The sequence below is a fragment of the Anabrus simplex genome, chromosome 2 (genome assembly GCF_040414725.1).
Source record: "Anabrus simplex isolate iqAnaSimp1 chromosome 2, ASM4041472v1, whole genome shotgun sequence".
NCBI lineage: Eukaryota > Metazoa > Arthropoda > Insecta > Orthoptera > Tettigoniidae > Anabrus > Anabrus simplex.
Window position 1 is genome coordinate 1,021,117,836 of NC_090266.1, and position 25,928 is coordinate 1,021,143,763.

The following is a 25,928-nucleotide window of genomic DNA, read 5'->3' on the forward strand; positions in this document are numbered from 1 at the left end:
ATTATTGTTGGACTATCTGGACTTTTTTAATGCCAAAATGTAAGATTGATGTACATGTGCAACAGGCAGTGATTGAGTTGGGAATAAATTACTGTTGGTATGCTAGCATACACCGCTGTTCAGACAAAATGTGCAGGTAGTTTTATGATCATTGTTTCATGATACCAGTAAGAAAGAGAAGGGCCATGCAAAGCAGAAAAAGGGAGGACAATGTATGCAACCCACGTTTTACAATTTGTGAGCTGTAGAGAGTAAATTCCTTCTCAAGTAAGGAACACAGTTTCATTGAAAAGATTTTTTAAAATGATTATTGTCAATATGCCTTTTGACATCCTAATTTGCTATCTCTATTTTAGACTAGTATGCCATACTGGCCCAATTCAGCCACTGCTATAGGTGAATTTTGAACACTAATTGTGAACATGTACCTTTTCAGTGGTAATGTATAGGAAAGGCTCCAGAAATGTGTTTGTGTAGTACTGTTGCTCCTGGAAATGGACAGGTGATGCTCGTTTTGCATGTCCTCGTTCACTTGCTTACGATTCGAGTTAAACTCACTAGTTTAGCATTTGCTCGAAAACATCACAATCAAGTAACTAATCTCATTTTGTTCTGTATTGAAGATACAATAAGTAAAACTCTATCAAGATTAAAATTATTGTGTCCACCTTTTCAATACAAATATGTTAGTGATTAAATTCTACATGAATTATAAACACCAGTTAGGGACATGTTTCGCCCTAGTTATGGGCATCTTCGGCCTAATACTAATCTTAAGGTCAAGAATTAAAACTATAAAAATTGGAACTTAATAGTAAACTTAACCCTTAAATGCACAGCATTGCATATGTGCAAAGAAGAATATACTTGATTGTTATATCTGCTTTATGATTTTACAAGTGTCCATTTACTTCTGCCTTGCAGACGAACTCGCTAGTGGTCGCTAGTGTATTAAAAATGAACAATCTTTTACTTTATGAGATTTCTTGCTAATCAGCTGGAGTGGTGTAAACTTTAAACAGTTAAGGTAAAACAAGTAAAATGTTGTTTACCTCAGAGAATTCGTGAGCCACGACATCCTTAAGACTCAATGTGGCAGTAATCGTACAGTTTTGCATAACGATGCTTAAAAAAACATTCAGAACTCTTAACATTTTGACTGATACAAATAAAAATATATTAATTTTGACAAATAATATTTTAAATATTTTTCTGGTAACAGTCTATTATTTTTATAATGAAAAACCATCATATTTTAAAGAAATATTAAATTGCGCATTTAAGGGTTAATACTAAATACAATGGTCTTATGCTTTTTACATAGTTTACAATATGTACAGTATGTAAGGTAGGTGAGGCAAAAAAAGGTCCACTTACAGATTGATTGCCGTTTGCTCTTAAAGTAACAGAGATCCAAGAATTTGTTTCAAATAAAAAATGTTGCTTGATGTATCTTTTCACCAGATATCACAAATAAATAATTGTAAATGTATCCATGGTTCCCACATAGCACAAATATGTAATTAATGTAATTGGGCCTTATTTCCTGCTCTAACGTGTAATAAGGCCCGCAGTTGAAGAGTACCTTAACCTCATCTCTATGGGCAATTACGATGTCAAATTGGAAGAGGAAATGGCATGTATTGTAGATAAGAAGTGTTAAAGGACATGTTCATTAATTCAAAAATATTTATGTTGAAAGTTTAAAATTGAAAATATAATATGAAACATTTCACCATGCTAAGTTAAGGAGACCTGAATTTTCTTCGTTAAAAGTTAACAGGAAGCATAATTTCCTCTCATCTTACTTTAAAAAAACCAAGCTAATGTGCTTTAAAAAATTAATCATAACCACTAAATATAAAATTATTGAAATTTAAATTTAAATCACACAAACATGCAAAAAACACTTAATTTTCAGACAGTCATTTTTAACTTTTCCTTTCCCTTATTTAAAAAACTAAGTTAATTTACTTTAAGATAACATTTAATTCTGTATGAAATAAGAGTCTTTGATATTTTGAAAACACAAAAACTTATGAGCAGTCAGGACAAAAATAATCTTCCTTGTCGTTTATAGTCAGTCCAACACACATTTCATGCACCCAAACTCGGCAAGTTTTGCAAGCTCGCATGTCCACCACGTATTCCTCCTGGCATGCAGCACAAAACCAGCTTATATCTGGGGTTGTTTTTAATATAAAACTGAAAGCTTCCAAGAGAACTGCTGCTCAGCTTGTAGCCTACAGATGGAGAGGTCACGTGGTCAGCATAACGCTTCCCTTGGTTTCTTGACCGATGCCGCCACTTACAATTGTTCTCACGACACTGGGATAACACCATTCCAGATTTCCTGGCCTCCTGGCTTTTATAATTTACGTGCCAATACTGGGAATCGAATCCAGGCCAAGGAACTAGCATGCTACCCTGAGATCACCGCAGTAGTCTGTAATACAAAAGTCATGTGTAAGAACATGTCTTCGACTTCAAATTCAGATCAGTACCAATGTGTACACTGGATAAAAAATATAAAATTGTTCGCTTATTTAAAATAATGTTAGTCTATTTAGTATATTTGTGAAACTTTATGACCTAAAATAACATTGGGTTAGCATATTTTTGTATTAAATTGAAACTAAATCTTTCATAGCAGCTGCAGGAAATAAGGCCCACATGTTGCAAAGCGTGGGCCTTATTTCCTGCATCGTGACCTTGAGGGTTTTTCGATTGCACCATCTTGTGTTCTTAACCAAATTCAATAAAATATACACCATTTCATTACTTATGTAATGCACTAGTAGATACATATTTTATTTTAACGCTATTCTTGCGCTAACATTCCCTTTTTTTAATTCCCTTTCCAAAGAAAAGTTATAAAAATGAGATCAATTCACCTTCCCACGTCTTGACTCTGGCCTAGCAACCAAATACTGAGGAGGGCCGAGTTCTCACTTTCTCCAACAGGTAGCAGGCATAGACAGTAAGCAGACGTATATGTTCACTACCGACTGAAGAAGCGGCAAATACGAAAATCAAACAGTGGGCCTTAATACCTGCTGGGCCTTATTACCGCAACCTACTTTACAATATGTACATTAACTTTGCCAGAATTTATGAACAATGAATTAATTTATTTTATAATGACTAGACATCCAAATTGTTGATTGGATTGATCACAGCGTGAATTGGGGTTTCTCACATTGTATTGACTAGAGATTTATCACAGCGTGAGTTGGGGTTTCTTCAACTGTTATGGTCGCCTGAGTCGTAAGAATTGTTACAAAACCGGAACCTTGGTTAAAGTCGATCGTGTTAGGATTTGAAACTGTTTGAATATTCCTTTAGAAAGAAGCATGGTTATGTTTTAAGGTTGAAGCATGTATGTTGGAAACATATTGTTGATATTGTTAGTGCTCATCGGATAAAAATTTGGAATATTACGTCATTCTTGTTGATTAACTTCCCATTGGTGCATTGTTCAACCTTGGGAGGAATATGAGTTGTCTGTAACTGGATAAGAGAAAAAAAGGGGGAATTAGAATGATGAATGTAGAACCCAATATGATAATCATTGCAAAGTGAAAGTGTTTATCCCATGAACTTACTTGTCTTGTCGACGTTAGCTGGGACCACTTGTTCCGCGTGTGTCTGAACGACTCAGCTTGCTACTCCTAGTGTAGTACTGATACTGTAACGGAGGGGTGGATGGTAAGGGGGAGTGAGTTTCAAATTGTGCGTCCGTGTTGTTGCTTCAGAGGTGTTACTCAAATTGGATTGGACGGGCCTGGCATTAGGCGTGGCTATTGGAGTGCATGCGTGCTGTGATTTAAACATACTGGGAACTTTATTCTGATTTACGGCCTGGATTAACCTTGGAGTTATCTCATATGACAGATTTTTGTTGTCAATGACATCGTTAAGATTATTATTTTTATTATAAGTTTGTTCCAAATAAATGTACAAGTTTTCCGTTTCATTCAATAATTTCCCCTTACCTAGCCTTTTAACGATCGTCAAATCATTCTCTATTGAGGTGAATTTATGGCCTGTTTCACTCATATGCAGGCTCATGGCCGAATACTTGTTATGCTTGGAAGCATTGTAATGTTCCAGATACCTTGTGTAAAAGCTCCTCCCTGTTTGACCAAAATACGTGAACTCACATTGGGCACATTTTAACCTATAAACACCAGATCCTGAGTAAATGTTGTTATTATTGACTCTATTGTGGTTGAGGAATATGTTCCGATTATTATTTATTGTCCTGAATGCTATGTTGATGCTGTGTTTTTTTTTAAATAATTAGTGATCTGATGGATAGCCGGGCTATTCCACATTTATGTATAATATAATTTGGTATAGCTCCTTCATGCAAACAATAATCAAATAAGTACATCAGATATGGTACTATATCCCAACTCATTGTCTTTAGTATATCCCCTGAGACCTTATCAATTCCAGCTGCTTTTCTAGTTTTTAACTTTTGTGTCATACTGTATAAGACTTTGTTGTCATATATAAATTTTAATACTTCTTTAGTATTAGTAAACTCCTCTATCTGGACATTATCCTTGTAACCAACAATCTTTACATATTGCTGACTGAATACTTCTGCCTTTTGAAGATCAGCGCATACACACTCCCCTTGTTCATTAATGATTCCTGGAATGGCCTTCTTGGAACCTGTTTCTGCCTTAAAGTACCGGTACCTATATATACTCTTCCATTTTTTACTAAAATTTGCATGACCGCGAATTATGCTTGCCATCATGGTTTTTTTTTTTTTTTTTTTTTTTTTTTTTTTTTTTTTTTTTTTTTTTTTTTTTTTTTGCTTTACGTCGCACCGACACAGATAGGTCTTATGGCGACGATGGGATAGGAAAGGCCTAGGAGTTGGAAGGAAGCGGCCGTGGCCTTAATTAAGGTACAGCCCCAGCATTTGCCTAGTGTGAAAATGGGAAACCACGGAAAACCATTTTCAGGGCTGCCGATAGTGGGATTCGAACCTACTATCTCCCGGATGCAAGCTTCACAGTCGCGCGCCTCTACGCGCACGGCCAACTCGCCCGGTCATGTTATCCTTAGCTGACTTCTTTGCTATATTCAAGTGCCTTCAATTTCTCTTTACTTCCACAGCTATTTCTAACTCTATTTCTTTATAATCTGCACCTCCTTCTTAGTCTCTTTTCTTCCCTGTTATAATATAGTGGATCTACATCATTCCTTACCACATTGAAAGGTACAAACCTATTTTCACATTTCTCAACAATTGCTTTAAACCCATCTCAGAGTCTGTGTACATTTTGACTTACTGTTTTCCACTGATCACAGTTACTTTTTACAAACAACTCCCTCATGCCTGTTTTATCAGACATTTGGTACTGCCAATATTCCTAATTTTAATACCTTCCTTTCTTTCATATTTATTTTTAACTACCATAAAAACAGTTTCATGATCACTAATGCCATCTATTACTTCGGTTTTTCTATAGAGCTCGTCTGGTTTTACCAGCACCACATCCAGAATCTTCTTCCCTCTAGTTGGTTCCATCACTTTCTGAATCAGATGCCCTTCCCATATTAATTTATTTGCCATTAGTTTGTCATGCTTTTTGTCGTTTGCATTACCTTCCCAATTATTATTTGTTAAATTGAGATCACCCGCTACAATCACGTTCCTTTCCATATCGTATCCCAGACAGTTGATTTCTGAATCTGCGTCAGCGCTACCATTTCCCGGTTTGTACACTCCAAAGACATCAAGTTGCCTATTATCTTTAGAGATGATCCTTACACCTAGAATTTCATGTTTGTCATACATACATACATACATACATACATACATACATACATACATACATACATACATTATCATTATAGACTGTTATGCCTTTCAGCGTTCAGTCTGCAAGCCTCTGAGAATTTACTAAACGTCGCCACAATCCTCGATTTGCAACTAGTGTTGTGGCCTCATTTAGTTCTATACCTTTTATCTTTAAATCGTTAGAAACCGAGTCTAACCATCGTCGTCTTGGTCTCCCTCTACTTCTCTTACCCTCCATAACAGAGTCTATTATTCTCCTAGGTAACCTATCCTCCTCCATTCGCCTCACATGAGCCCACCACCGAAGCCGGTTTATGCGTACAGCTTCATCCATCGAGTTCATTCCTAAATTAGCCTGTATCTCCTCATTCCGAGTACCCTCCTGCCATTGTTCCCACCTGTTTGTACCAGCAATCATTCTCGTTACTTTCATGTCTGTTACTTCTAACTTATGAATAAGATATCCTCAGTCCACCCAGCTTTCGCTTCCGTAAAGCAAAGTTGCCCTGAAAAAAGACCGATGTAATGATAGTTTCGTCTGGGAGCTGACTTTCTTCTTACAGAATACTGTTGATCGCAACTGCGAGCTCACTGCATTAGCTTTACTACACCTTGATTCAATCTCACTTACTATATTACCATCCTGGGAGAACAACAACCTAAATACTTAAATTATTGACCTGTTCTAGCTTTGTATCACCAATCCGGAATTCAATTTTGTTGAATTTCTTACCTACTGACATCAATTTAGTCTTCGAAAGGCTAATTTTCATACCATACTCATTGCACCTATTTTCAAGTTCCAAGATATTAGATTGCAGGCTTTCGGCACAATCTGCCATTCAGACCAAGTTGTCAGCATAGGCCGGACTGCTTACTACATTTCCACCTAACTGAATCCTTCATAGCCATTTTATACCTTTCAGCAGATGATCCATGTAAACTACGAACAACCAAGGTGAAAGATTACAGCCTTGTCTAACCCCTGTAAGTACCCTCAACCAAGAACTCATTTTACCATCAATTCTCACTTAAGTCCAATTGTCAACATAAATGCCTTCGATTGATTTTAATAATCTTCCTTTAATTCCATAGTTCCCCATGGCGAACATCCTTTCCCTCGGTACCCTGCCATATGCTTTCTCTAGATCTACGAAACATAAACGTAACTGCCTATTCCTCTCGTAGCATTTTTCAATTACCTGGCGCATACTGAAAATCTGATCCTGACAGCCTCTCTGTGGTCTGAAACCATACTGGTTTTCATCCAACTTCCTCTCAACGACTGAACGCACCCTCCCTTCCAGGATGCCAGCGAATACTTTGCCTTGTATACTAATCAATGAGATACCTCGATAGTTGTTGCAATCCTTCCTGTTCCCTTGCTTATAGATAGGTGCAATTACTGCTTTTGTCCAATCTGAAGGTACCTTACCAACACTCCACGCTAATTTTACTACTCTATGAAGCCATTTCATCCCTGCCTTCCCACTGTACTTCACCATTTCAGGTCTAATTTCATCTATTCCTGCTGCCTTATGACAATGGAGTTTATTTACTATCCTTTCCACTTCCTCAAGCATAATTTCAACAACATCCTTTTCCTCCTCCCCATGAGCTTGGCTGTTTGCAACACCACCATGATGATTTCCTTTTACATTGAGAAGATGTTCAAAATATTCCCTCCACCTCTCCATTGATTCCCTGGGATCTATTATGAGTTCACCTGAATTACTCAAAACACTGTTCATTTCCTTTTTCCCTCCCTTCCTAAGATTCTTTATTACTGTCCAGAAAGGTTTCGCTGCTGCTTGACCTAGCCTTTCCAGGTTATTACCAAAATCTTCCCATGACTTCTTTTTGGATTCAACAACTATTTGTTTCGCTCTGTTTCTTCTTTCATCTACGTACCAATCTCTGTCTGCCTCGGCCCTTGTTTGGAGCCATTTCTGATAAGCCTTCTTTTTACATTTACAGGCTGCTCTCACTTCATCATTCCACCAAGATATTCGCCTTTTCCCACCTTTACACACAGTTGTTCCTAGGCATTCCCTTGCTGTTTCTATTACAGCATCCCTGTATGCCACCCATTCACTTTCTATATCCTGAACCTGCTTACTGTCTACTGTTCGAAACTTCTCACTAATCATATCCATGTACTTCTGTCTAATTTCCTCGTTCTGAAGATTTTCTATACTTAGTCGTTTGCAGACAGATTTCACTTTCTCTATCCTAGGCCTAGAGATACTTAGTTCACTACAGATCGGATAGTGGTCTGTATCATCGAAAAATCCGCGAAAAACTCGTACATTCCTAACAGATTTCCTGAATTCGAAGTCTGTTAAGATATAGTCTCTTATGGATCTGGTACCCCTAGCCTCCCATGTGTAGCGGTGAATAGCCTTATGCTTGAAGAATGTATTCGTAACAGCTAAACCCATACTAGCACAGAAGTCCAGCAAACGCTTCCCATTCCCATTAGCTTCCATATCTTCCCCACATTTACCAATCACCCTTTCATATCCTTCAGTTCTATTCCCAACTCTCGCATTGAAATCACCCATTAGCACTATTCTATCCTTGCTGTTGACCCTGACCACGATGTCACTCAATGCTTCATAAAACTTGTCAACTTCATCCTCATCTGCACCCTCACATGGTGAATACATGGACACAATTCTTGTCCTAATTCTTCCCACTGACAAATCTACCCACATCATTCGCTCATTTACGTGCCTAACAGAAACTATGTTCCGTGCAATGGTATTCCTGATAAAGAGCCCTATCCCAGACTCTGCCCTTCCCTTTCTAACACCCGTCAAGTACACTTTATAATCTCCTATCTCTTCCTCGTTATCTCCCCTTACCCGAATATCACTTACTCCTAGCACATCCAGATGCATCCTCTTTGCTGACTCAGCCAGTTCTACCTTCTTTCTTCCATAAGCCCCATTAATATTGATAGCTCCCCATCGAATTCCATTTCGTTCGCCAAGTTGTTTCCAAGGAGCCCCTCGCCTGTCAAATGGGAGTGGGACTCTATTACTCCCATAGATCCGAGGCTTGCTTAAAGTGTTCTGAGCTCGGTAAATTCATGAAGTAGGATGCTGCCCTACTTGCACATAGTCCAAGTGAGGATCTCTCCTCTAACGGGTTATGGACCACCGGTGAATTGTATAGTCCTAGCCGCCTGAGCACAAGGAGGGCCACGACTCAGAGTATGTCCGAGATTCCCACTCCCATTCCATAGCAACTGGTATCCTGTCTCTCAGGACCACTTACTAGGCCACTCAGCCGTTGCCCATGGTTCACGAACTAGGACGTGACTACTGTAACCCACAAACATGAACCATATTTGTCATCTTTAACTTTTTCGTAGCTTACAAATTCTTCTTTCACAAGAATGAATACTCCCCCTCCTACCATTCCTATCCTATCTTTACAATAAAAGTCAGTCGAACCAGCTCTGTCAGAACAACTAGTCTTCTTCACAATATCTGAGGGGACATTATCAGCATGCTTTCTCACAAATTAGAATCAAGACTCATGCATCAACTAATATCAAGAATGAGTGTCCTTTTCGACCAGTAGCATAACAAGAGGCAGCAACCATAATTTCAATTAAAGGATACAACTACTTTTGCTCTGTTGAATATCCATTCTTCACTTTTACAATGGAAATTAAGAAGAAAGCCGGATTTGAATAATATTTGCTTTAATAATTATAATTATGTCAACATATCGTCTTTTAGATTTTAAACACCCTTATATTTGAAAACAAATACTCATTCATTGGGCGGCTACAAGAGACAGTTTAGCATCAATGATTTGTACGCAGGATTGCAAAAAGTGTCGATAAGGCAACAGTTTATTACGACCACAACCAGTTTGAAAAGTTTTTAACCAGATTTTATTCAGTGTCCTAAACAAAAACAAATGTTCTATAGTATTTTTTAAAAATCAATATAGGAATAGAATTTTAGCCATAGACATTCAGACTAAACTTGAAAAATGGACAGGATAGTCAATAAATTGTAATTTTTATTCGTACGATCTCTTTAACAGTAAATAACCATTTCAGCCAAGGTGATTTCTTAGAAATTTTTATTACACAAATTCTCAGGCTATTAATTAAGAACATGTAATATGGACTTTTTAAACTCTGTATAATATAGTATCTATGTAACATTTTGTACAAAATCAGGATCCTGATTAATGATCAAGAGGTACGAGATAAGGCTGATGATGCCCAACTAGAGGGTGAAACATGTCCCAATAATGTTATTATGAGAAGAAACTTAATTATAAGAACTTTACATTGTACTGAATAGATGGTTTTTAATGAATACACATGCTATTTGGACTTAACGTAAAATTCAATATGGACCAACAATGAGAATGATTACATGTAACACACTCCAGTTCTGTGAGAAAATTTCTGCATCCATTACATCATTTCTCAGCCATGAATCAACTCCTATTACAATATCTAGTAAGTATATATCTATTAAATTACTTAATTCTAACAGTTCAGCACTAACATTTTTATGTTATCCCTACTTGACTTCCAGTTCCCTGTACCCTTATCACCGCTCCCTGGGCCACCCTGTTTCTCTCAATGTACCACCCTATAACCCTTCTAAAGAAATTTCCTAACTTATATGTACCACTGCAGTTTATGATCTAGAAATCCAACTCCCAGTTCCCAACATACCCACTCCATAGTCTCATTTAAATCCCCAATCACCTTCCAGTCGGTATGCCTCCTACACACTATTCCACTAATAACAATCTCCGCTTCCTTAAACTTACCCATGCTGCATTTACCAGATCCCACACATCCCCAACTATGTTGGTACTTGTACCTGCTTGTCTTATGTTGTTAGTACCAACATGAAACACTACCACCTTTAGGTTTAGAATCGCCATTAAGGAAAGTATTAAACTTGGCATGAAAACGTTGGTCATACATAACATTGAAAATGGAAGAATGTTGACGTGCCTGGTCTGGTGACATGTGAACATATTCTACAAAGCTAGAGGAGGGTGCAATGAAATTGTGATGCAAATAATGATCATGGAACATAATTTAGAGTATGTTTATGGGCAAGCAGGAGAAGATAAGGAAAAAAGTACTTATGTTATTTCTAAATAAACTTTTGTGAGTTGTTACTGTACAAGCAACACTCTAGTTATAAGTTTAACTGTACAAGCTAAAACACTTTTATAATAGTAATAAGTATAGTGTACAAATGTGCAAAGTACATTTTGAGATCAAAAAGTTCTGTACAAAAAAAAAAAACTTTGCACTGGTACATTTTCTCCACTTCACAGAGAAGCATAAGATCATGGATATGTTTTAGACTTAGAAGATGAGAGCAAGTTCATTTCCACAATTCTGTGATCTTTTGTGTAGCTAAGAAAATGTATTAGTGAAAAGTGCGCTTGTCTGTAATGGAGCACACGAGTGTAGAGGTGTGATTCTTTTTTCATGAAGAAAAAATACAATACTAATGGAATGAAACAAAGATTTGTTTACAAATTTAATTACAGTCATAAGTTGGGGTACATTAGTTATACTCGGTGTAATGGAGAATGATAGGGAAAGTACAAAATGTGCTGTTGAGTTGTTATCTGGTTTACATGGCGTCTGAACACAGCATCGGCACAAGTACTACTCCTTGTAGTGGAAATGGCTGGGTCATCATTTAATTCGAGGACCAGTCTATCACACTTGAAGGAGAGAAACTCTTGACCAAGTGCTGACTTCACATCGATATTCAGATCGCTACCAAGTACGATGCGTAATAAATTATAATCATTCTCACAAAGCTTGAGTTCTTATAGGAATGTATAGATGATGCTGCTGACCTAGTATACTTACATGATGAAACTTTTTGCCTCAGTTACAGTAGTTTCAGGAAATTTTGATGCTAATTCCAGATAGATCTCCAGCCCAAAAACATACCTAAGTTAAGTGTGTCACTTCTCGCACATCATGACATGATATCTATCAAATTATTTTTTCCATAACCAACAATTCCCTGTCTGCATCAGTCCTTGCTTAGAGCCATTTCTGACAAGCCTTCTTTTTATGTTTACAAGCTGCTCTCACTTCATCATTCCACCAAGATGGTTGTTTTTTCCCATTTTTACATACAATTGTTCCTAGCCATTGCCTTGCTGTTTCTACTACAGTGTGTATGCCACCCATTCTCTTTCTATATCCTCAACCTGCTCACTATCCACTGTTTGAAACTTCTCATTAATCATATCCATGTACTCCTGTCTAATTTCCACGTCCTGGAAATTTTCTATTCATTTGTAGACAGATTTCACCTTCTCTATCTTAAGCCTAGAGATACTTGGATCACTACAGATCAGATAGTGGTCTGTATCATTGAAAAATCCCTGAAAATCCCACACATTCCTAACATTTCCTGAAGTGGTCCTGATATAGTCTGATATGGACCTGGTAGTGGTCCTTATATAGTCTATTATGGAGTAGCAGCCTTTCGGTAGTTGCAAGGGCGGCAGTCTAGATGATTGACTGATACGGCCGTGTAATAATACTCAACATGGCTTAGCTGTGTTGATACTGCTACACGGCTGAAAGCAACGGGAAACTACAGCCGTAACCACCTCCCGAGGACATGCAGCTCTCTCTGTATGAATGATGTACTGATGATGGCTTCCTCCCGGGTAAAATATTCCGGAGGTAAACTAGTCCCCCATTCGGATCTCCGGGTGGGGACTACACGAGAGGGGGCGATCATCAGGAAGATGGATACTGACATTCTGCGAGTCGGAGCGTGGAATGTTAGAAGTTTGAATCGTTGTGGTAGGTTAGAGAATCTGAAAAGGGAGATGGATAGGCTAAAGTTAGATGTAGTTGGTATAAGTGAAGTACGTTGGCAGGAAGAACAGGATTTTTGGTCAGGCGACTACCGAATTATCAACACGAAATCAAACAGGGGTAATGCAGGAGTTGGTTTAATAATGAATTAGAAAATAGGGCAGCGGATAAGCTACTACGACCAGCATAGTGAAAGAATTATTGTCGCCAAGATAGACACCAAACCAATGCCCACCACAATAGTGCAGGTCTATATGCCTACTAGTTCAGCGGATGATGAAGAAATTGAAAGAATATATGAGGAGATAGAAGATTTAATACAACATGTGAAAGGTGACGAGAATCTAATTTTGATGGGAGACTGGAACGCAGTGGTAGGCCAAGGAAGAGAAGGTAGCACAGTAGGAGAATTTGGATTGGGACAAAGGAACGAAAGAGGAAGTCGGCTGGTTGAATTCTGCACTGACCATAATTTAGTCCTCGCCAATACTTGGTTCAAACACCACAAACGACAGCTGTATACGTGGACGAGACCTGGAGACACTGGAAGGTATCAAATAGACTTCATTATGATTAGGCAGAGATTCAGAAACCAGGTGTTGGATTGCAAAACTTTCCCAGGAGCAGATATGGACTCTGACCACAACTTGTTGGTCATGAAATGCCATCTGAAATTGAAGAAATTGAAGAAAGGAAAGAATGCAAAAAGATGGGATCTAGACAAGTTGAAAGAAAAGAGTGTGATGGATTGTTTCAAGGAACATGTTGCACAAGAACTAAATGAAAAGGCCGAAGGAAACACAATAGAGGAAGAGTGGAGAGTCATGAAAAATGAAGTCAGTAGGGCTGCTGAAGAAATGTTAGGAAGGAAGAAAAGATCAACTAAGAATCAGTGGATAACTCAGGAGATACTAGACCTGATTGATGAACGACGAAAATACAAGAATGCTAGAAATGAAGAGGGCAGAAAAGAATACAGGCGATTAAAGAATGAAGTGGATAGAAAGTGCAAGGTAGCTAAGGAAGAATGGCTGAAGGAGAAGTGCAAGGATGTCGAAGGCTATATGGTCCTGGGAAAGATAGATGCTGCATACAGGAAAATCAAGGAAACCTTTGGAGAAAGGAAATCTAGGTGCATGAATATTAAGAGCTCAGATGGAAAGCCACTTCTAGGGAAAGAAGACAAAGCAGAAAGATGGCAGGAGCATATCCAACAGTTGTATCAAGGTAACGATGTAGATAATTTCGTTTTGGAACATGAAGAGGCTGTTGATGCTGATGAAATGGGAGACCCAATTTTGAGGTCAGAGTTTGACAGAGCTGTGAGTGACCTAAATAGGAACAAGGCACCTGGAATTGATGATATTCCCGCTGAATTACTGACTGCCTTAGGAGAAACCAGCATGGTAAGGTTATTTCATTTAGTGTACAAGATGTATGAGACAGGAGAAGTCCCATCCGATTTTCGGCAGAATATTGTTATACCTATTCCCAAGAAAGCCGGTGCTGACAGGTGTGAAAACTACCGCACCGTTAGTTTAGTATCTCATGCCTGCAAAATTTTAACACGTATCATTTACAGAAGAATGGAAAAACAAGTTGAAGCTGAGTTGGGGGAAGATCAATTTGGCTTCAGAAGAAATGTAGGAACACGTGAAGCAATCCTGACTTTACGTCTGACTTAGAGGATCGAATCAAGAAGGACAAGCCCACGTACATGGCATTCGTAGATCTAGAAAAGGCATTCGATAATGTTGATTGGACCAGGCTATTTATGATTCTGAAAATGATAGGGATCAGATACCGAGAACGAAGAATTATCTACAACCTGTATAAAAATCAGTCTGCAGTGATAAGAATCGAGGGCTTTGAAAAAGAAGCAGGAATCCAGAAAGGAGTGAGGCAAGGCTGCAGTTTGTCCCCTCTCCTTTTCAATGTTTACATAGAACAGGCAGTAAAGGAAATCAAAGAGAAATTTGGAAAGGGAATCACAGTCCAAGGAGAGGAAATCAAAACCTTGAGATTTGCCGATGATATTGTTATTTTATCTGAGACTGCAGAAGATCTCGAGAAGTTGCTGAATAGTATGGATGAAGTCTTAGGTAAGGAGTACAAGATGAAAATAAATAAGTCCAAAACAAAAGTAATGGAGTGCAGTCGAACGAAGGCAGGTGATGTAGGAAATATTAGATTAGGAAACGAAGTCTTAAAGGAAGTAGATGAATATTGTTACTTGGGTAGTAAAATAACCAACGATGGCAGAAGTAAGGAGGACATAAAATGCAGACTAGCACAAGCAAGGAAGAGCTTTCTTAAGAAAAGAAATTTGCTCACTTCAAACATTGATATCGGAATTAGAAAGATGTTTTTGAAGACTTTTGTGTGGAGCGTGGCATTGTATGGAAGTGAAACATAGACGATAACTAGCTCAGAAAGAAAGAGAATAGAAGCTTTTGAAATGTGGTGTTACAGAAGAATGCTGAAGGTGAGATGGATAGATCGAATCACGAATGAAGAGATACTGAATCGAATTGGTGAGAGGAGATCGATTTGGCTAAATTTGACGAGAAGAAGAGATAGAATGATAGGACACATCTTAAGACACCCAGGACTTGTTCAGTTGGTTTTTGAAGGAAGTGTAGGTGGCAAGAACGGTAAGGGTAGACCAAGGTATGAATATGACAAACAGATTAGAGCAGATGTAGGATGCAATAGTTACGTAGAAATGAAAAGGTTAGCACAGGATAGGGTGGCATGGAGAGCTGCATCAAACCAGTCTATGGACTGATGACTCAAACAACAACATGGACCTGGTACCCCTACCCTCCCATGTGAAGTGGTGAATAGCCTTACGCTTGAAGAAAGTATTTATAACTGCTAATCCCATACTAGCACAGAAATCCAGCAAACACCTCCCAATGCTATTAGCTTCCTTATCTCTCCCACATTTACCGATCACCCTGTTGTATCCTTCAGTTCTATTTCCAACTCTCGCATTGAAATCGCCCACTAGCACTATCTTATCCTTGCTGTTGACCCTGACTATGATGGCACCCAATGCTTCATAATACTTGTTAACGTCGTCATCATCTACACTCTCTCATGATGAATTCACTGAGACAATTCTCGTCCTAATTTCTCCAACTGCCAAATCTACCTACATAATTTGTTCATGTACATGCCTAAGAGAAACTATAATACTATTCCTGATAAACAGCCCTACCCCACACTCTGCCCTCCCCTTGTTAACACCCCTCAAGTACACTTTATAATCTCCTATCTCTTCCTCGTTATCTCCCGTTACCCGAATATCACTTACTCCTAGCACATCCAGATGCATCCTCTTTGCTGACTCAGCCAGTTCTACTTTTTTCCTTCTGTAAGCCCCATTAATATTGACAGCTCCCCATCGAATTCCATTTTGTTCAGCAGGTTGTTTCCAAGGAGTCACTCGCCTGTCATATGGGAGTGAGACTCTGTTACTCCCGTAGGTCCGAGGCTTGCTTAAAATGTTGTGAGATTGGTAAATTAGTGAAGCAAGATGCTACCCCACTTACACACAGTCCAAGTGAGCATCTCTCCTCGAACGCGTTAGGGACCACGGTGGATTGTACAGTCCTAGCCGCCTGAGCACAACGAGGGCCATGACTCAGATCATGTCCGAGATGCCCACTCCCATTCCATAACAACTGGTATCCCGACTCTCAGGACCACTTAAAAGGCCACTCAGCCGTTGCCCATGCTTCACAAACTAGGACATGACTACAGTAACCCACACCATGAACCACCTACAAATTAAAAACAAAAATAAACAATAGCTTTATAAGCACAGTCCATCAGTTGCTCTGTATGTATAAAATAAACAGTAATACCAGAAGTATAGTCTATCACTTGCTTCACATATTTAAAATAAACAATAGCACCGGTAGCACAGAATGCAGGAGCTATGCAGATGCAAAACATACTGCACAGAACTGAGCCAGTTGGGGAAGATGCAACGCAGGGGCAAACCAGTCATTACACTGAATTACTCAAGGAGGAAGAATAATAATAAGAAGAAGCACTGTCCATAATCTACTCTACATACATATAATAAACAATAGCACCTGAACCACACTCCATCAGTTGTTCCACCAGTAATGAGAGGTGTATGATGTATCAGTGTGGGTTTATCTGTATTCTGTTTTGTAAATAAAATTAAAATGAGAATGATGACACTTGAGGAACATGAAGAAAAGAAATCACACTAAACAGAACTGAACAAGAACTTTAACCAGCATAGTTATGTTCATTATCACCTTCTTGCAAATGATAGAGCTGTGGATGCACTATGGTGGAAGCAATGGTTTTATCCTGCATTCATTCTTTTTAAGCTTTTTTGTAGATGACTTCTTTGTTGAGAAGAATGACTGTTTTTGAACCTTCTTATTTGAAGGTTCACACTCTACTGTTCGTGTTGGTGTAAAGCAAGTTTCATTCCGTCTGTCATTGGAACAAAGTGATGCTGTAAAACCTTCAACAGCTTTAAGCTTTAAGCTGCTTCAGAACTTCTTTTAGCTTATGCTTATCATTTTGAAGTAGTTCTAAATTCCCTATCATTACCTGAATTGTTTTTTTAATGTCTTCCATAATACTTTCTGGTGTAGCTTCTGCAGGTTTATGCAATTGCTTCATGTGACATTGCAGTTCTAAGCAACCATCATTTTCTAGGGAAGCGGGACGTGCTTGTTGAGAGGTACCAACAAGGTTTTGCGTTAAATGCATGATACAGTAGTGGACATGTTTGCATATCATGGTTCTGTTAAGATAATCCAGGCAACTGTAGGAGAATGCATGCACACAGATTTTGCACTTATCACAGAGCAACTGACAACAGTTCTCCAGCAATTTTCTCTCAGCATGGTACATGCCAACTTTCCATTCATATTCATTTTCATGAATTATTCCTTCCTGCATTGCCAATGCAGTTTCATGCCACCAAGACAATGATGGTTAGACTCAGTTTCTAATGATTGAAAGATAAGATGTATGGAACTAAACATGGTCACAGAGCTAGTTAGAAATAAAGGATTGTGGAGGTGTATAGTAAGTTCACAGAGGTTTGCAGACTGAACGCTGAACAGTCTATAATGATGATGTATGTAAATAAACTAGTGCATTGCACCATTGTGCATGTTTAAATCGCCAATGAATAGTAATTTTTTAAACCATAAATTAATAACAGAATCTGAGAGAGCAAAATATGTAATTTAATGTTTAAGTGACATAGGGTATGTAGGGAAAGAAATATCTTACCTTGGAAGGAATCAAATATCAACTCTTGCTTACAGCTATGAATTTGATGTTGTTCTTCAAGATGTGTTATTAAATCAACTTTGAAATGGAAGCTTGCAGTACACAGAGGTTCCAAACAGCGATTCATTACTTCCTCCTACTCTCCATGGACTAATTGCATATGTCCCCCAATATTTTTAGAATTAATACTCATATTTCATTGACAGCAAAAGATCTGATAAGTCGACAAAGTCCATACAGAATCCAAGAGAGTGTACCAAAATTCAAGCGGAGTTAAACGTAATAATGGATCAAGTGAAACATACCGAGCAAATTGATTTTTATTATTATTATTATTATTATTAATTAAAAGACCAGAGAACAGTAAATCATGCAAACTTCATCCTGAATCCAAGACGATGTACCAAAAACCAAGCAGAGTTAAACGTAATAATAGACAAGCCCAGAATAATAACTGTAAATTGAGAATTTCATCCAGAATCCAAGACAATTTTTAACGTAATAATAGATCAAGTGAAACACATTGGACGCATAGATAGCTAAACAAAGTGGCAGGTTATTGTGCAATGTTACGAAGTACGTTCCTCTAAAAATTCAAATTGTCGAGCCTTGTCGCCAAACGCTAGGAAGTAGAACGCGGTAAAAATCAAAATTCACTTGGAAGTAGTACGCAATACAAATTCAAATCGCCGGCTATTACCGCCATTCTAATAGTTAAGTTGAATGCTGACAGATGGCACATACAAAACACACCTTTAGTGCTCACATGGCTATTACTGAAATCAAGACTCCTTACTACTCCTTACAAGCATTCTCTTTGCTTACAAGTTGTGCAGAAAAGAGGGTGTGCTGTGAGGAATCCAGGTGGCCGAGTGTTGTACTCTTATACGCTACTGGCTTTCTGTGGCTTCCCATTTTAATACCAGGCAAATTCTAGTGACGTAACTTTATTAAGGCCATGGCCACTTCCTTTCAATTCGTAACCCTTTCCTGTCCCATCATTGACTTAAATCCAAATGAGGAGCTTATTTCCAAAAAGTATCAAATCCCAAAAGGCAAATTTGATAAGAAACTCAAAAATACTTCTGGTACTCACAGCTGTTCGAATATGTGCCATTAACATTTTAGATATGTTGACAGGTATCATATTATACTGCTTGTCAATTATTTCTGTTTAGATGTAAAGCCCTTGGATTTTATAGCACAAATAAAAATGGATTTGGCTCAGAAATGTAGATTTTATTGAAGATAATTTGTAAAAACAAAATTAAGCAAAAATGGGTACATTAACATATCTAGGAAAATACCTGAAAACAGTAATTATGTTCATATTAAACTAAAAAAAAGATTCCCATTGATAGTATAGTTATACTCGTACAGATTTTTGACTTATTCTAATAATAAAGTGTGTGATAGAAAAATGAGTGCTACACCTGTGTGTCTGACTTATACATCATTGTGAACTACAATGGTATCACTTATGTCACCTTCTCTTACAACTGCATTAAGTGTATTCATTGCAGATCTGTAGAATGGCAGGTCATCCAGTCTGTGTCCCATAGCTGTAAGTAGTTGGATGATATGTCTTTTAGCATCCAGTATATGAATCTAGCAAGGAACCTGGGATAGTCAGTTCAAAACTGACTCATATTTCACTCCTTTCTTTAGTAACCTATGCTCACATAAGGGTTCAAAAGCATACAAAGAGTGAATTCCAACTAGACCTGTATTAGGCTGGACTGTTATCCTCTTAGCTTCACTGAGTTTGAATTTCTTGGTTGATGAAACTGATATTTTGGACATATCTTGCCAATTAACCCAATGGAAATCTTTATTCAATACATGAAATACACAAACTTTCAGGAATTCAGAATCATATCCCTCTGGAAGCAGCACAATAGCATTCTTTCTTAACCTTTTCTCCACTAACCCAAAAGACCTAACAGCTGGTATGTAAGCCTCTAACTGGAAAAATACATTCTATCTTTAATCCATACTCATGAGCAATAGCAGAAAACATGTGAAAAGAAGGCGATAGTTCTTACTTTGTGATGCACAACTGTCACAAAAGACACAAATGGCTTCAATGTTATTTTCACAAAGGGGTTTTAGAATTTTTGTGGAAAAAGTCCCACAAGCAAGAACTAATTTCATTTAGCCCCTTACCACCATCGCTTTCCAACCATCTATAGAAATGCATGGTATCATGGGAAATATTTTTGCCCTCATTGACAATAACTATTCCGAGTATATAATACCATATCTGCTGACTGATTAATGTTAGTCATGGGCAAAGGCTGGCTCTGCATCAAATCAAAGTTAACTGTAAATACGGTTTGATGACAATTCATTCTAATGTTTAAAGAATGCTTTGGCTCTATGTTTGTGAACCATAAACCAGTGATTTCTTCACTTCATCATTAGTTGCAGCTCTGTATTTTACGCAGAAGACTAAGCATTCCCTGTAAGTGTCCTGCTGGAGGCTACCAAATCCAAAATTAAATTTTGAAATAATTTCTGTAACAAAAATAAAGAAAACGTAATAGCCTACATAAATTATATTAAATTTATATATATTATTTTATAGTATATACCTTGTAGTAAATGTTCATTTTGGAGATGGCCCAGAGTTGCTGTGTGCCTCGCAGAACATATTCCACATTCTTCTCACATTAAGGTCACAGGGAAGATACTTCCTTCCCCGAGTTCTGCCATGGCCAAAATATTTTCCCCTGAACTTAAATGACTGAATGTGAGTTGCAATTTTGTCTTTTAACATATTCATTTGATCAGATGATCGTGCCCCTCCTCTGGTCCTTGGTGTTGCTGCACCCCTTTCCCTCTTCTCTTTAGCTACATTCTCAACTTTCCTTCTGCCAACATTTAATATGCTTAAAAACGAGTCCCTATATACACTAACAGTACCGTTTCCACTTTGCACTTTGTACTTCAAACTCACATTTTTCATGACTCCTAGCTGTTTACCTTAGTTAGGCCTTCACTGCACGGGAGAGGTTTATGTCCAGAAAACATGCTATAAATTTTTTTTGCAATACAGCATTTTCATTTTTCCAGAATTTGCATGAAACTTTAGTATTTCAACTTCAGTCAAATTACCAATACCACAAAAGTTATTCTTATGGTGACAGTTCAGTTTAGGTTTTTCGCTAGCTTTCGCCTCATATTTTTTCTGCTTGCTGATAGATTTCTTCCACGCCTGCTTATGAACATTCTGCTTTCTAGGCCTTTCCGTCTCCTGTGGTTCATCAGATAGCTCTTCAGATATATCTGATTCCAGTTTTCACACGTAATAGTGCAAATTATTTACAAACTCACTCCTCAAAAACAGCATAAAACAATCAAAACAGTGCGACGAATGATGTAAAAGTTGCCATGTGACATAAAACAGCAGCTCTAATTTGATAACTGGATTTGGTACGTCTTGGCATCAAAAGCATGGGGGATTCGGTATCTTTTGCCGTAAAACAGAACATTTATTCACTGTTTAACATGGGAGGTGGTATCTTTTAGCACAACATTTGTCACGCCACATTTAGAACTAGGTTCAAGATAGTGTTGCCACCTGTTATCTCAATTTTGAACTTTTCGGATTTGGTATCATTTGGAAATAAGGTTCACAATTGTAAAAAAAAAAAAAAAATCCTATCAACATAATATTGGACAGTCAACACCCAGCCTAGTGCCAAATACAATTTTACCCAGTTCATTAATGAGCTTTTCCAAAACATATACAATATCATCAACTCCTGTGCAAGATAACTTTGTAAATATTAAAGTTACAGATCAAATTACAAAGCCAAAGATCCTAAATATGTCTGTAATGAAGAGGTACAATATCTTCCAGATAACAAAGATGAACTGGAAAAATATCTCCTTAACAAAATCTATATGTGTTGAGGTTATACAGAAAATCTCAAAAGGAGGAATATTGCAAATGTCATAAAAGAGAGGCAATTTTTTGTGTATTATTTTATAGTATAATTTTATAAAATAAGTAAGCTTATAACTACACAAATGGCTTACCTTATAGTAAATGTTCATTTTGGAGATAGCTCAGAGTCGCTATGTGCCTCACAGAACATATTCCACATTCTTCTCACATTAAGGTCTTTCTGCTTCATTTACAACAATAGTGTTGGCTAAACAACGGTTAATTGCTAGCGTAAAGTTCAAAGTCTCAGATAGAGATAGCTAAAATAAAATTTTAACATTTTAGTAAATTTCATATTTAACTGTCCAACGTGAAAATATAACCTTCGGTGAGGAATAGAGATACGTTAACACTCATTTCCAAAGTGTGAAATGGTCATACCTCATGCTTCATGGGCAAATATCAAGTCCTGGTGTGCGAGCAAAGTGCAGACGTGGGAAACTAAACACCAGGAAATTCCTCCTTTCTCGCCAATAAGGCTAAGAGCACGTGTTGGAGAGCAGAGGGGCAAAGCAGAAAGAGGTATAACATATATCTGAAGAAGCAAAGGAACATGCTAGAGACTTACAAGATGTGTCGAGAATGTTGTGAGCTATGACGTCATCCGAAGTTGGCCTAGCGATCCACCTTTCAGTAAGGAGGCAGGACCTCAGGAGTTCAGATGGACGGTATCGCAGGGACAAATAATAGATTGATTAGTGGTCAATTTGATGGATTTTGGTGGAGATAAGGTGAGTTTGTTTCAAGTTGATAAATAGCACACCTACCAAGACACATGGCTAGTGCATGTAGTGGAGGGAAACTAAATCTATATCATTGAATGAAAAAACTAAAAGAATGAAACTAATCATTCTAGAGCTAGCATATATAGCAATATCACTCTTTTATACATACATACTGGAAATATTTTAATCAGAGTTGTTAGTACAGTGAATCAGTTTATATGGATTTCCTCCTTACCCGAGACATAAAAAGTGTAGTTTGTGAGGTGTCCACTTGGAAAGGTACAATGAAACAATATAGTAAAATGGACAAAAAGGACAATAAGCAATTAAGAGGAGGAGAATAGCTGTGAAAAGAATGTGATCTGAGGGCAGATAAAAAACTAAGCGTAAGTACCGAAATGAAAGGCATGAGGCAGACTGAAAAAATTCAGGTAGAGTACGGTAGAGATAAATAGTGGAACACAATGAGAAGCTCGAACAGGAAAGTGAATAGGAAATATAAATTGAAAGAACACATATTTGATAATATGTATTAAATATTACTGAATACAGACAATATGGTCAAACTGGGGAACTGATAAATGATGAGAAGGAATGATGAAGATATAGTTGGCAATGTATGCGTCCCCCATCCTTTAGCCAGATAAATCACTTTTCCTGTCTCGTCTTCCTTTACAGCTTGGTTCTGTTACCAGTATTCTGCCTTTATTTCATGTTTCCTTGGTGTCAAACATTTCAATGCCTTGTCCTAATTTGTATCACAAATTGAAGCATGGCACAGTTCAGCTGAAATAGACATTTTTCATATTTGCTACAAACTCAGAAATAGGGTCAGAAAATAACAAAGTAGATACTGAAATTAATGAAGTGTTTTGATGGTTTCTGTTTTCCTATAGGTATCCAATATAAAGAAGACTCTTAAAACCCAGTCGCAGGATACAGAAGAAGCTATGGCAACAGACTCGCGTGAAGCCCTAGCACAAGGTGGAGACAAGGGTAAAAAACCTATGAAGTCCAAAGGACTTCGCGGTAGCGGAAAATTTTGGCAAAAATCATAATATTTGAATGAACCAAGTTTCATCATGAGCAACATAACCCAGAAATTGGTCCTTGTGGGCTCGTTGCTTAAAAAGAATTTAATAAAAATCAGACTTTTCCACACACAGGAAAATATACACTTCATTTTGTGTATATTGTTTGTAGGGTAACTTTTTTTTTGAAATAGAGATTATCTAATGGAAAAATGTACTGTTGATCCTTATTGCAATAATTATTGGGGCCTCCAAAGATGATAATACTGTAATTGTGATTATTTTTAAGGGGTTCAAAATGATATACTGAAGAATCTGTCAAGACTTTGTAAGATAATCCTAAATAAGCCCTTAATGTATTGTATCCAAACATACTGTTTGCCATAAGTTATCTTTTGCAATCAGTAAAGTCTATTTCCATTATACCATTTTTGTCAATACAAAAATACATTAAAAATAAATTAATAAAAATATGCCTTTATGTTCCTCACCATTGGTTTCCTTACCATTGCTTGTAGAACATTTTTGTTTTTTGTTTATTTACCTGTTAACTATTGTTCACCAGTCTAGTCTTATAGTGTAAGAATTGGTGGAACATATTTATTATTAAACATTACATGGGAAAGGGGGAACAGTTGTACAATTGCTACTCCAGGGAGCATTGGTACGACTTAAATTCAACATGTGTCTTCAGCCCGGAGGCTGATTGGATCCTCAAGAGTTCCATCATCACCTGTCACAAAAAGCCTTAGGCATCACTCAGGATGCATACTAGGGAAATGTGGTAGTTTCCTGTTGCTTTCCTCGCTGGGTTAGAAGTTGCCCACCAACCCTATGAGCTTCTCTTTCACATCATTCATAACAGGGACTGCCTGCATTAAGGATTACATTACTTCCATTGCTCATACCTCAGTTACTTTGATATTGTTAAATCCAAGGATGGGACTGAGACAGGTCAGTGAAATTAACCAACTTTTTTTTTTTTTTTTAGTCCCATACCAAAAGAAACACTTATACCTCACCAAAAAAAAATTCAACATTCAGGAAGAGAATTGCTCACGTATACAGAAATAACTTAGGTCAGGTTCCCCTTAGTTTTTACCATAACATGATGATATGGACACCATGGGCTTCAGTATGTTTCTAAATTAATTGCAATGTCAAATTAGCATGATCCTGAATTGATGCTTTTAAAATATCATTTCCATAAATGTTAAATTGTTACTGAGAATTGTCGAATTTAATGAACAAACCAAGAAGAATTTCTCATTTGTCATCTTATCACGTCCCACATACGATTATTGGGACTAAGGCAGACCTTGCATCATAAATTTGCAATGTTTTGGAGTTATCCTTTAGATGTATACATTTGAATAAATTTTACTGTAATAAGAATACCTTTTTAAAATTTAGCTATCATTTAGGTTACCGCTAATGCCATTACCATATGAACGTACAGTTTGGCAAATCAAAAATTAAACTCGCATGAGGAACCTGTTATTTGATTTTCACCAATTGAGAGTATCGATACTGATGTACTAGCCAGTATCTTGGTGTTCCAACTGGTGAGCCTATTGCCATACTGGGGCCTAATCATTGGTTTTTAAGATGAGACGTCTGTACACTATTGGTTCTTTGTTTATCAGCAGTCATAGTATCCTCAGTAATTGTCAGTTAGGGTTTTACATATTATTCCCAGTAGTACCCAAGATTGTAATACCTAGTGTTGTCCTCCGTGCAGCATCTTTAAACACAAGCCTGGCGGTCATATGATTTGAGCCACATGGATGTGTCGCTACAAAGACAACTTGATTATTCTTCCTTCCTAAGTGATGTACCCAACGTTGGGATTGTTTTACTTACTTCTGTATGATACCTTAATCATACACTGCATTCACTCACTCTTGCTGATTTTTTATTTGTAATGTAATAAAGTAGCTAGATTAGGAACAGATATTGCTTACGGTTTCCTAAATGCCAACATAGTTAATCAAAGCACCTTGGTTATCATTCTCTTTGTCCATTTGTCAAGTGTAAGAGCTTGCACAGTTTTACCATTGTTGCCTAAATCATAGTACTGTAAAAGTATTTAGTTCATCATCCATGGTGATGATCTACTTTAACACAAATCCTTTGTGCGAGTCTCTCAAGCTGTGACATTTGTTGATTGTTGTATTCTTGATTTTATCCAATACAACCTCTGTGTCATTTAGAATCAATAAAGATGCATCATGATATGGAAATT

At 37.5% G+C, this 25,928-nt stretch overlaps 1 protein-coding gene across 5 annotated transcripts in view; it reads left to right on the forward strand.

The window, feature by feature from the left end:
- The window catches only part of LOC136864640 (COP9 signalosome complex subunit 7a), a 370,749-nt gene extending 346,576 nt beyond the window's left edge, over window positions 1–24,173 (forward strand). For all 5 annotated transcript variants that reach the window (XM_068226369.1, XM_067141898.2, XM_067141894.2 and 2 more), the window contains one exon: window positions 23,549–24,173. In XM_068226369.1, coding sequence (XP_068082470.1) covers window positions 23,549–23,710 — 162 coding nt within the window. In that variant the 3' untranslated portion in view covers window positions 23,711–24,173. The remainder of the gene's footprint in view (window positions 1–23,548) is intronic.
- Window positions 24,174–25,928: the final 1,755 nt, after the last annotated feature.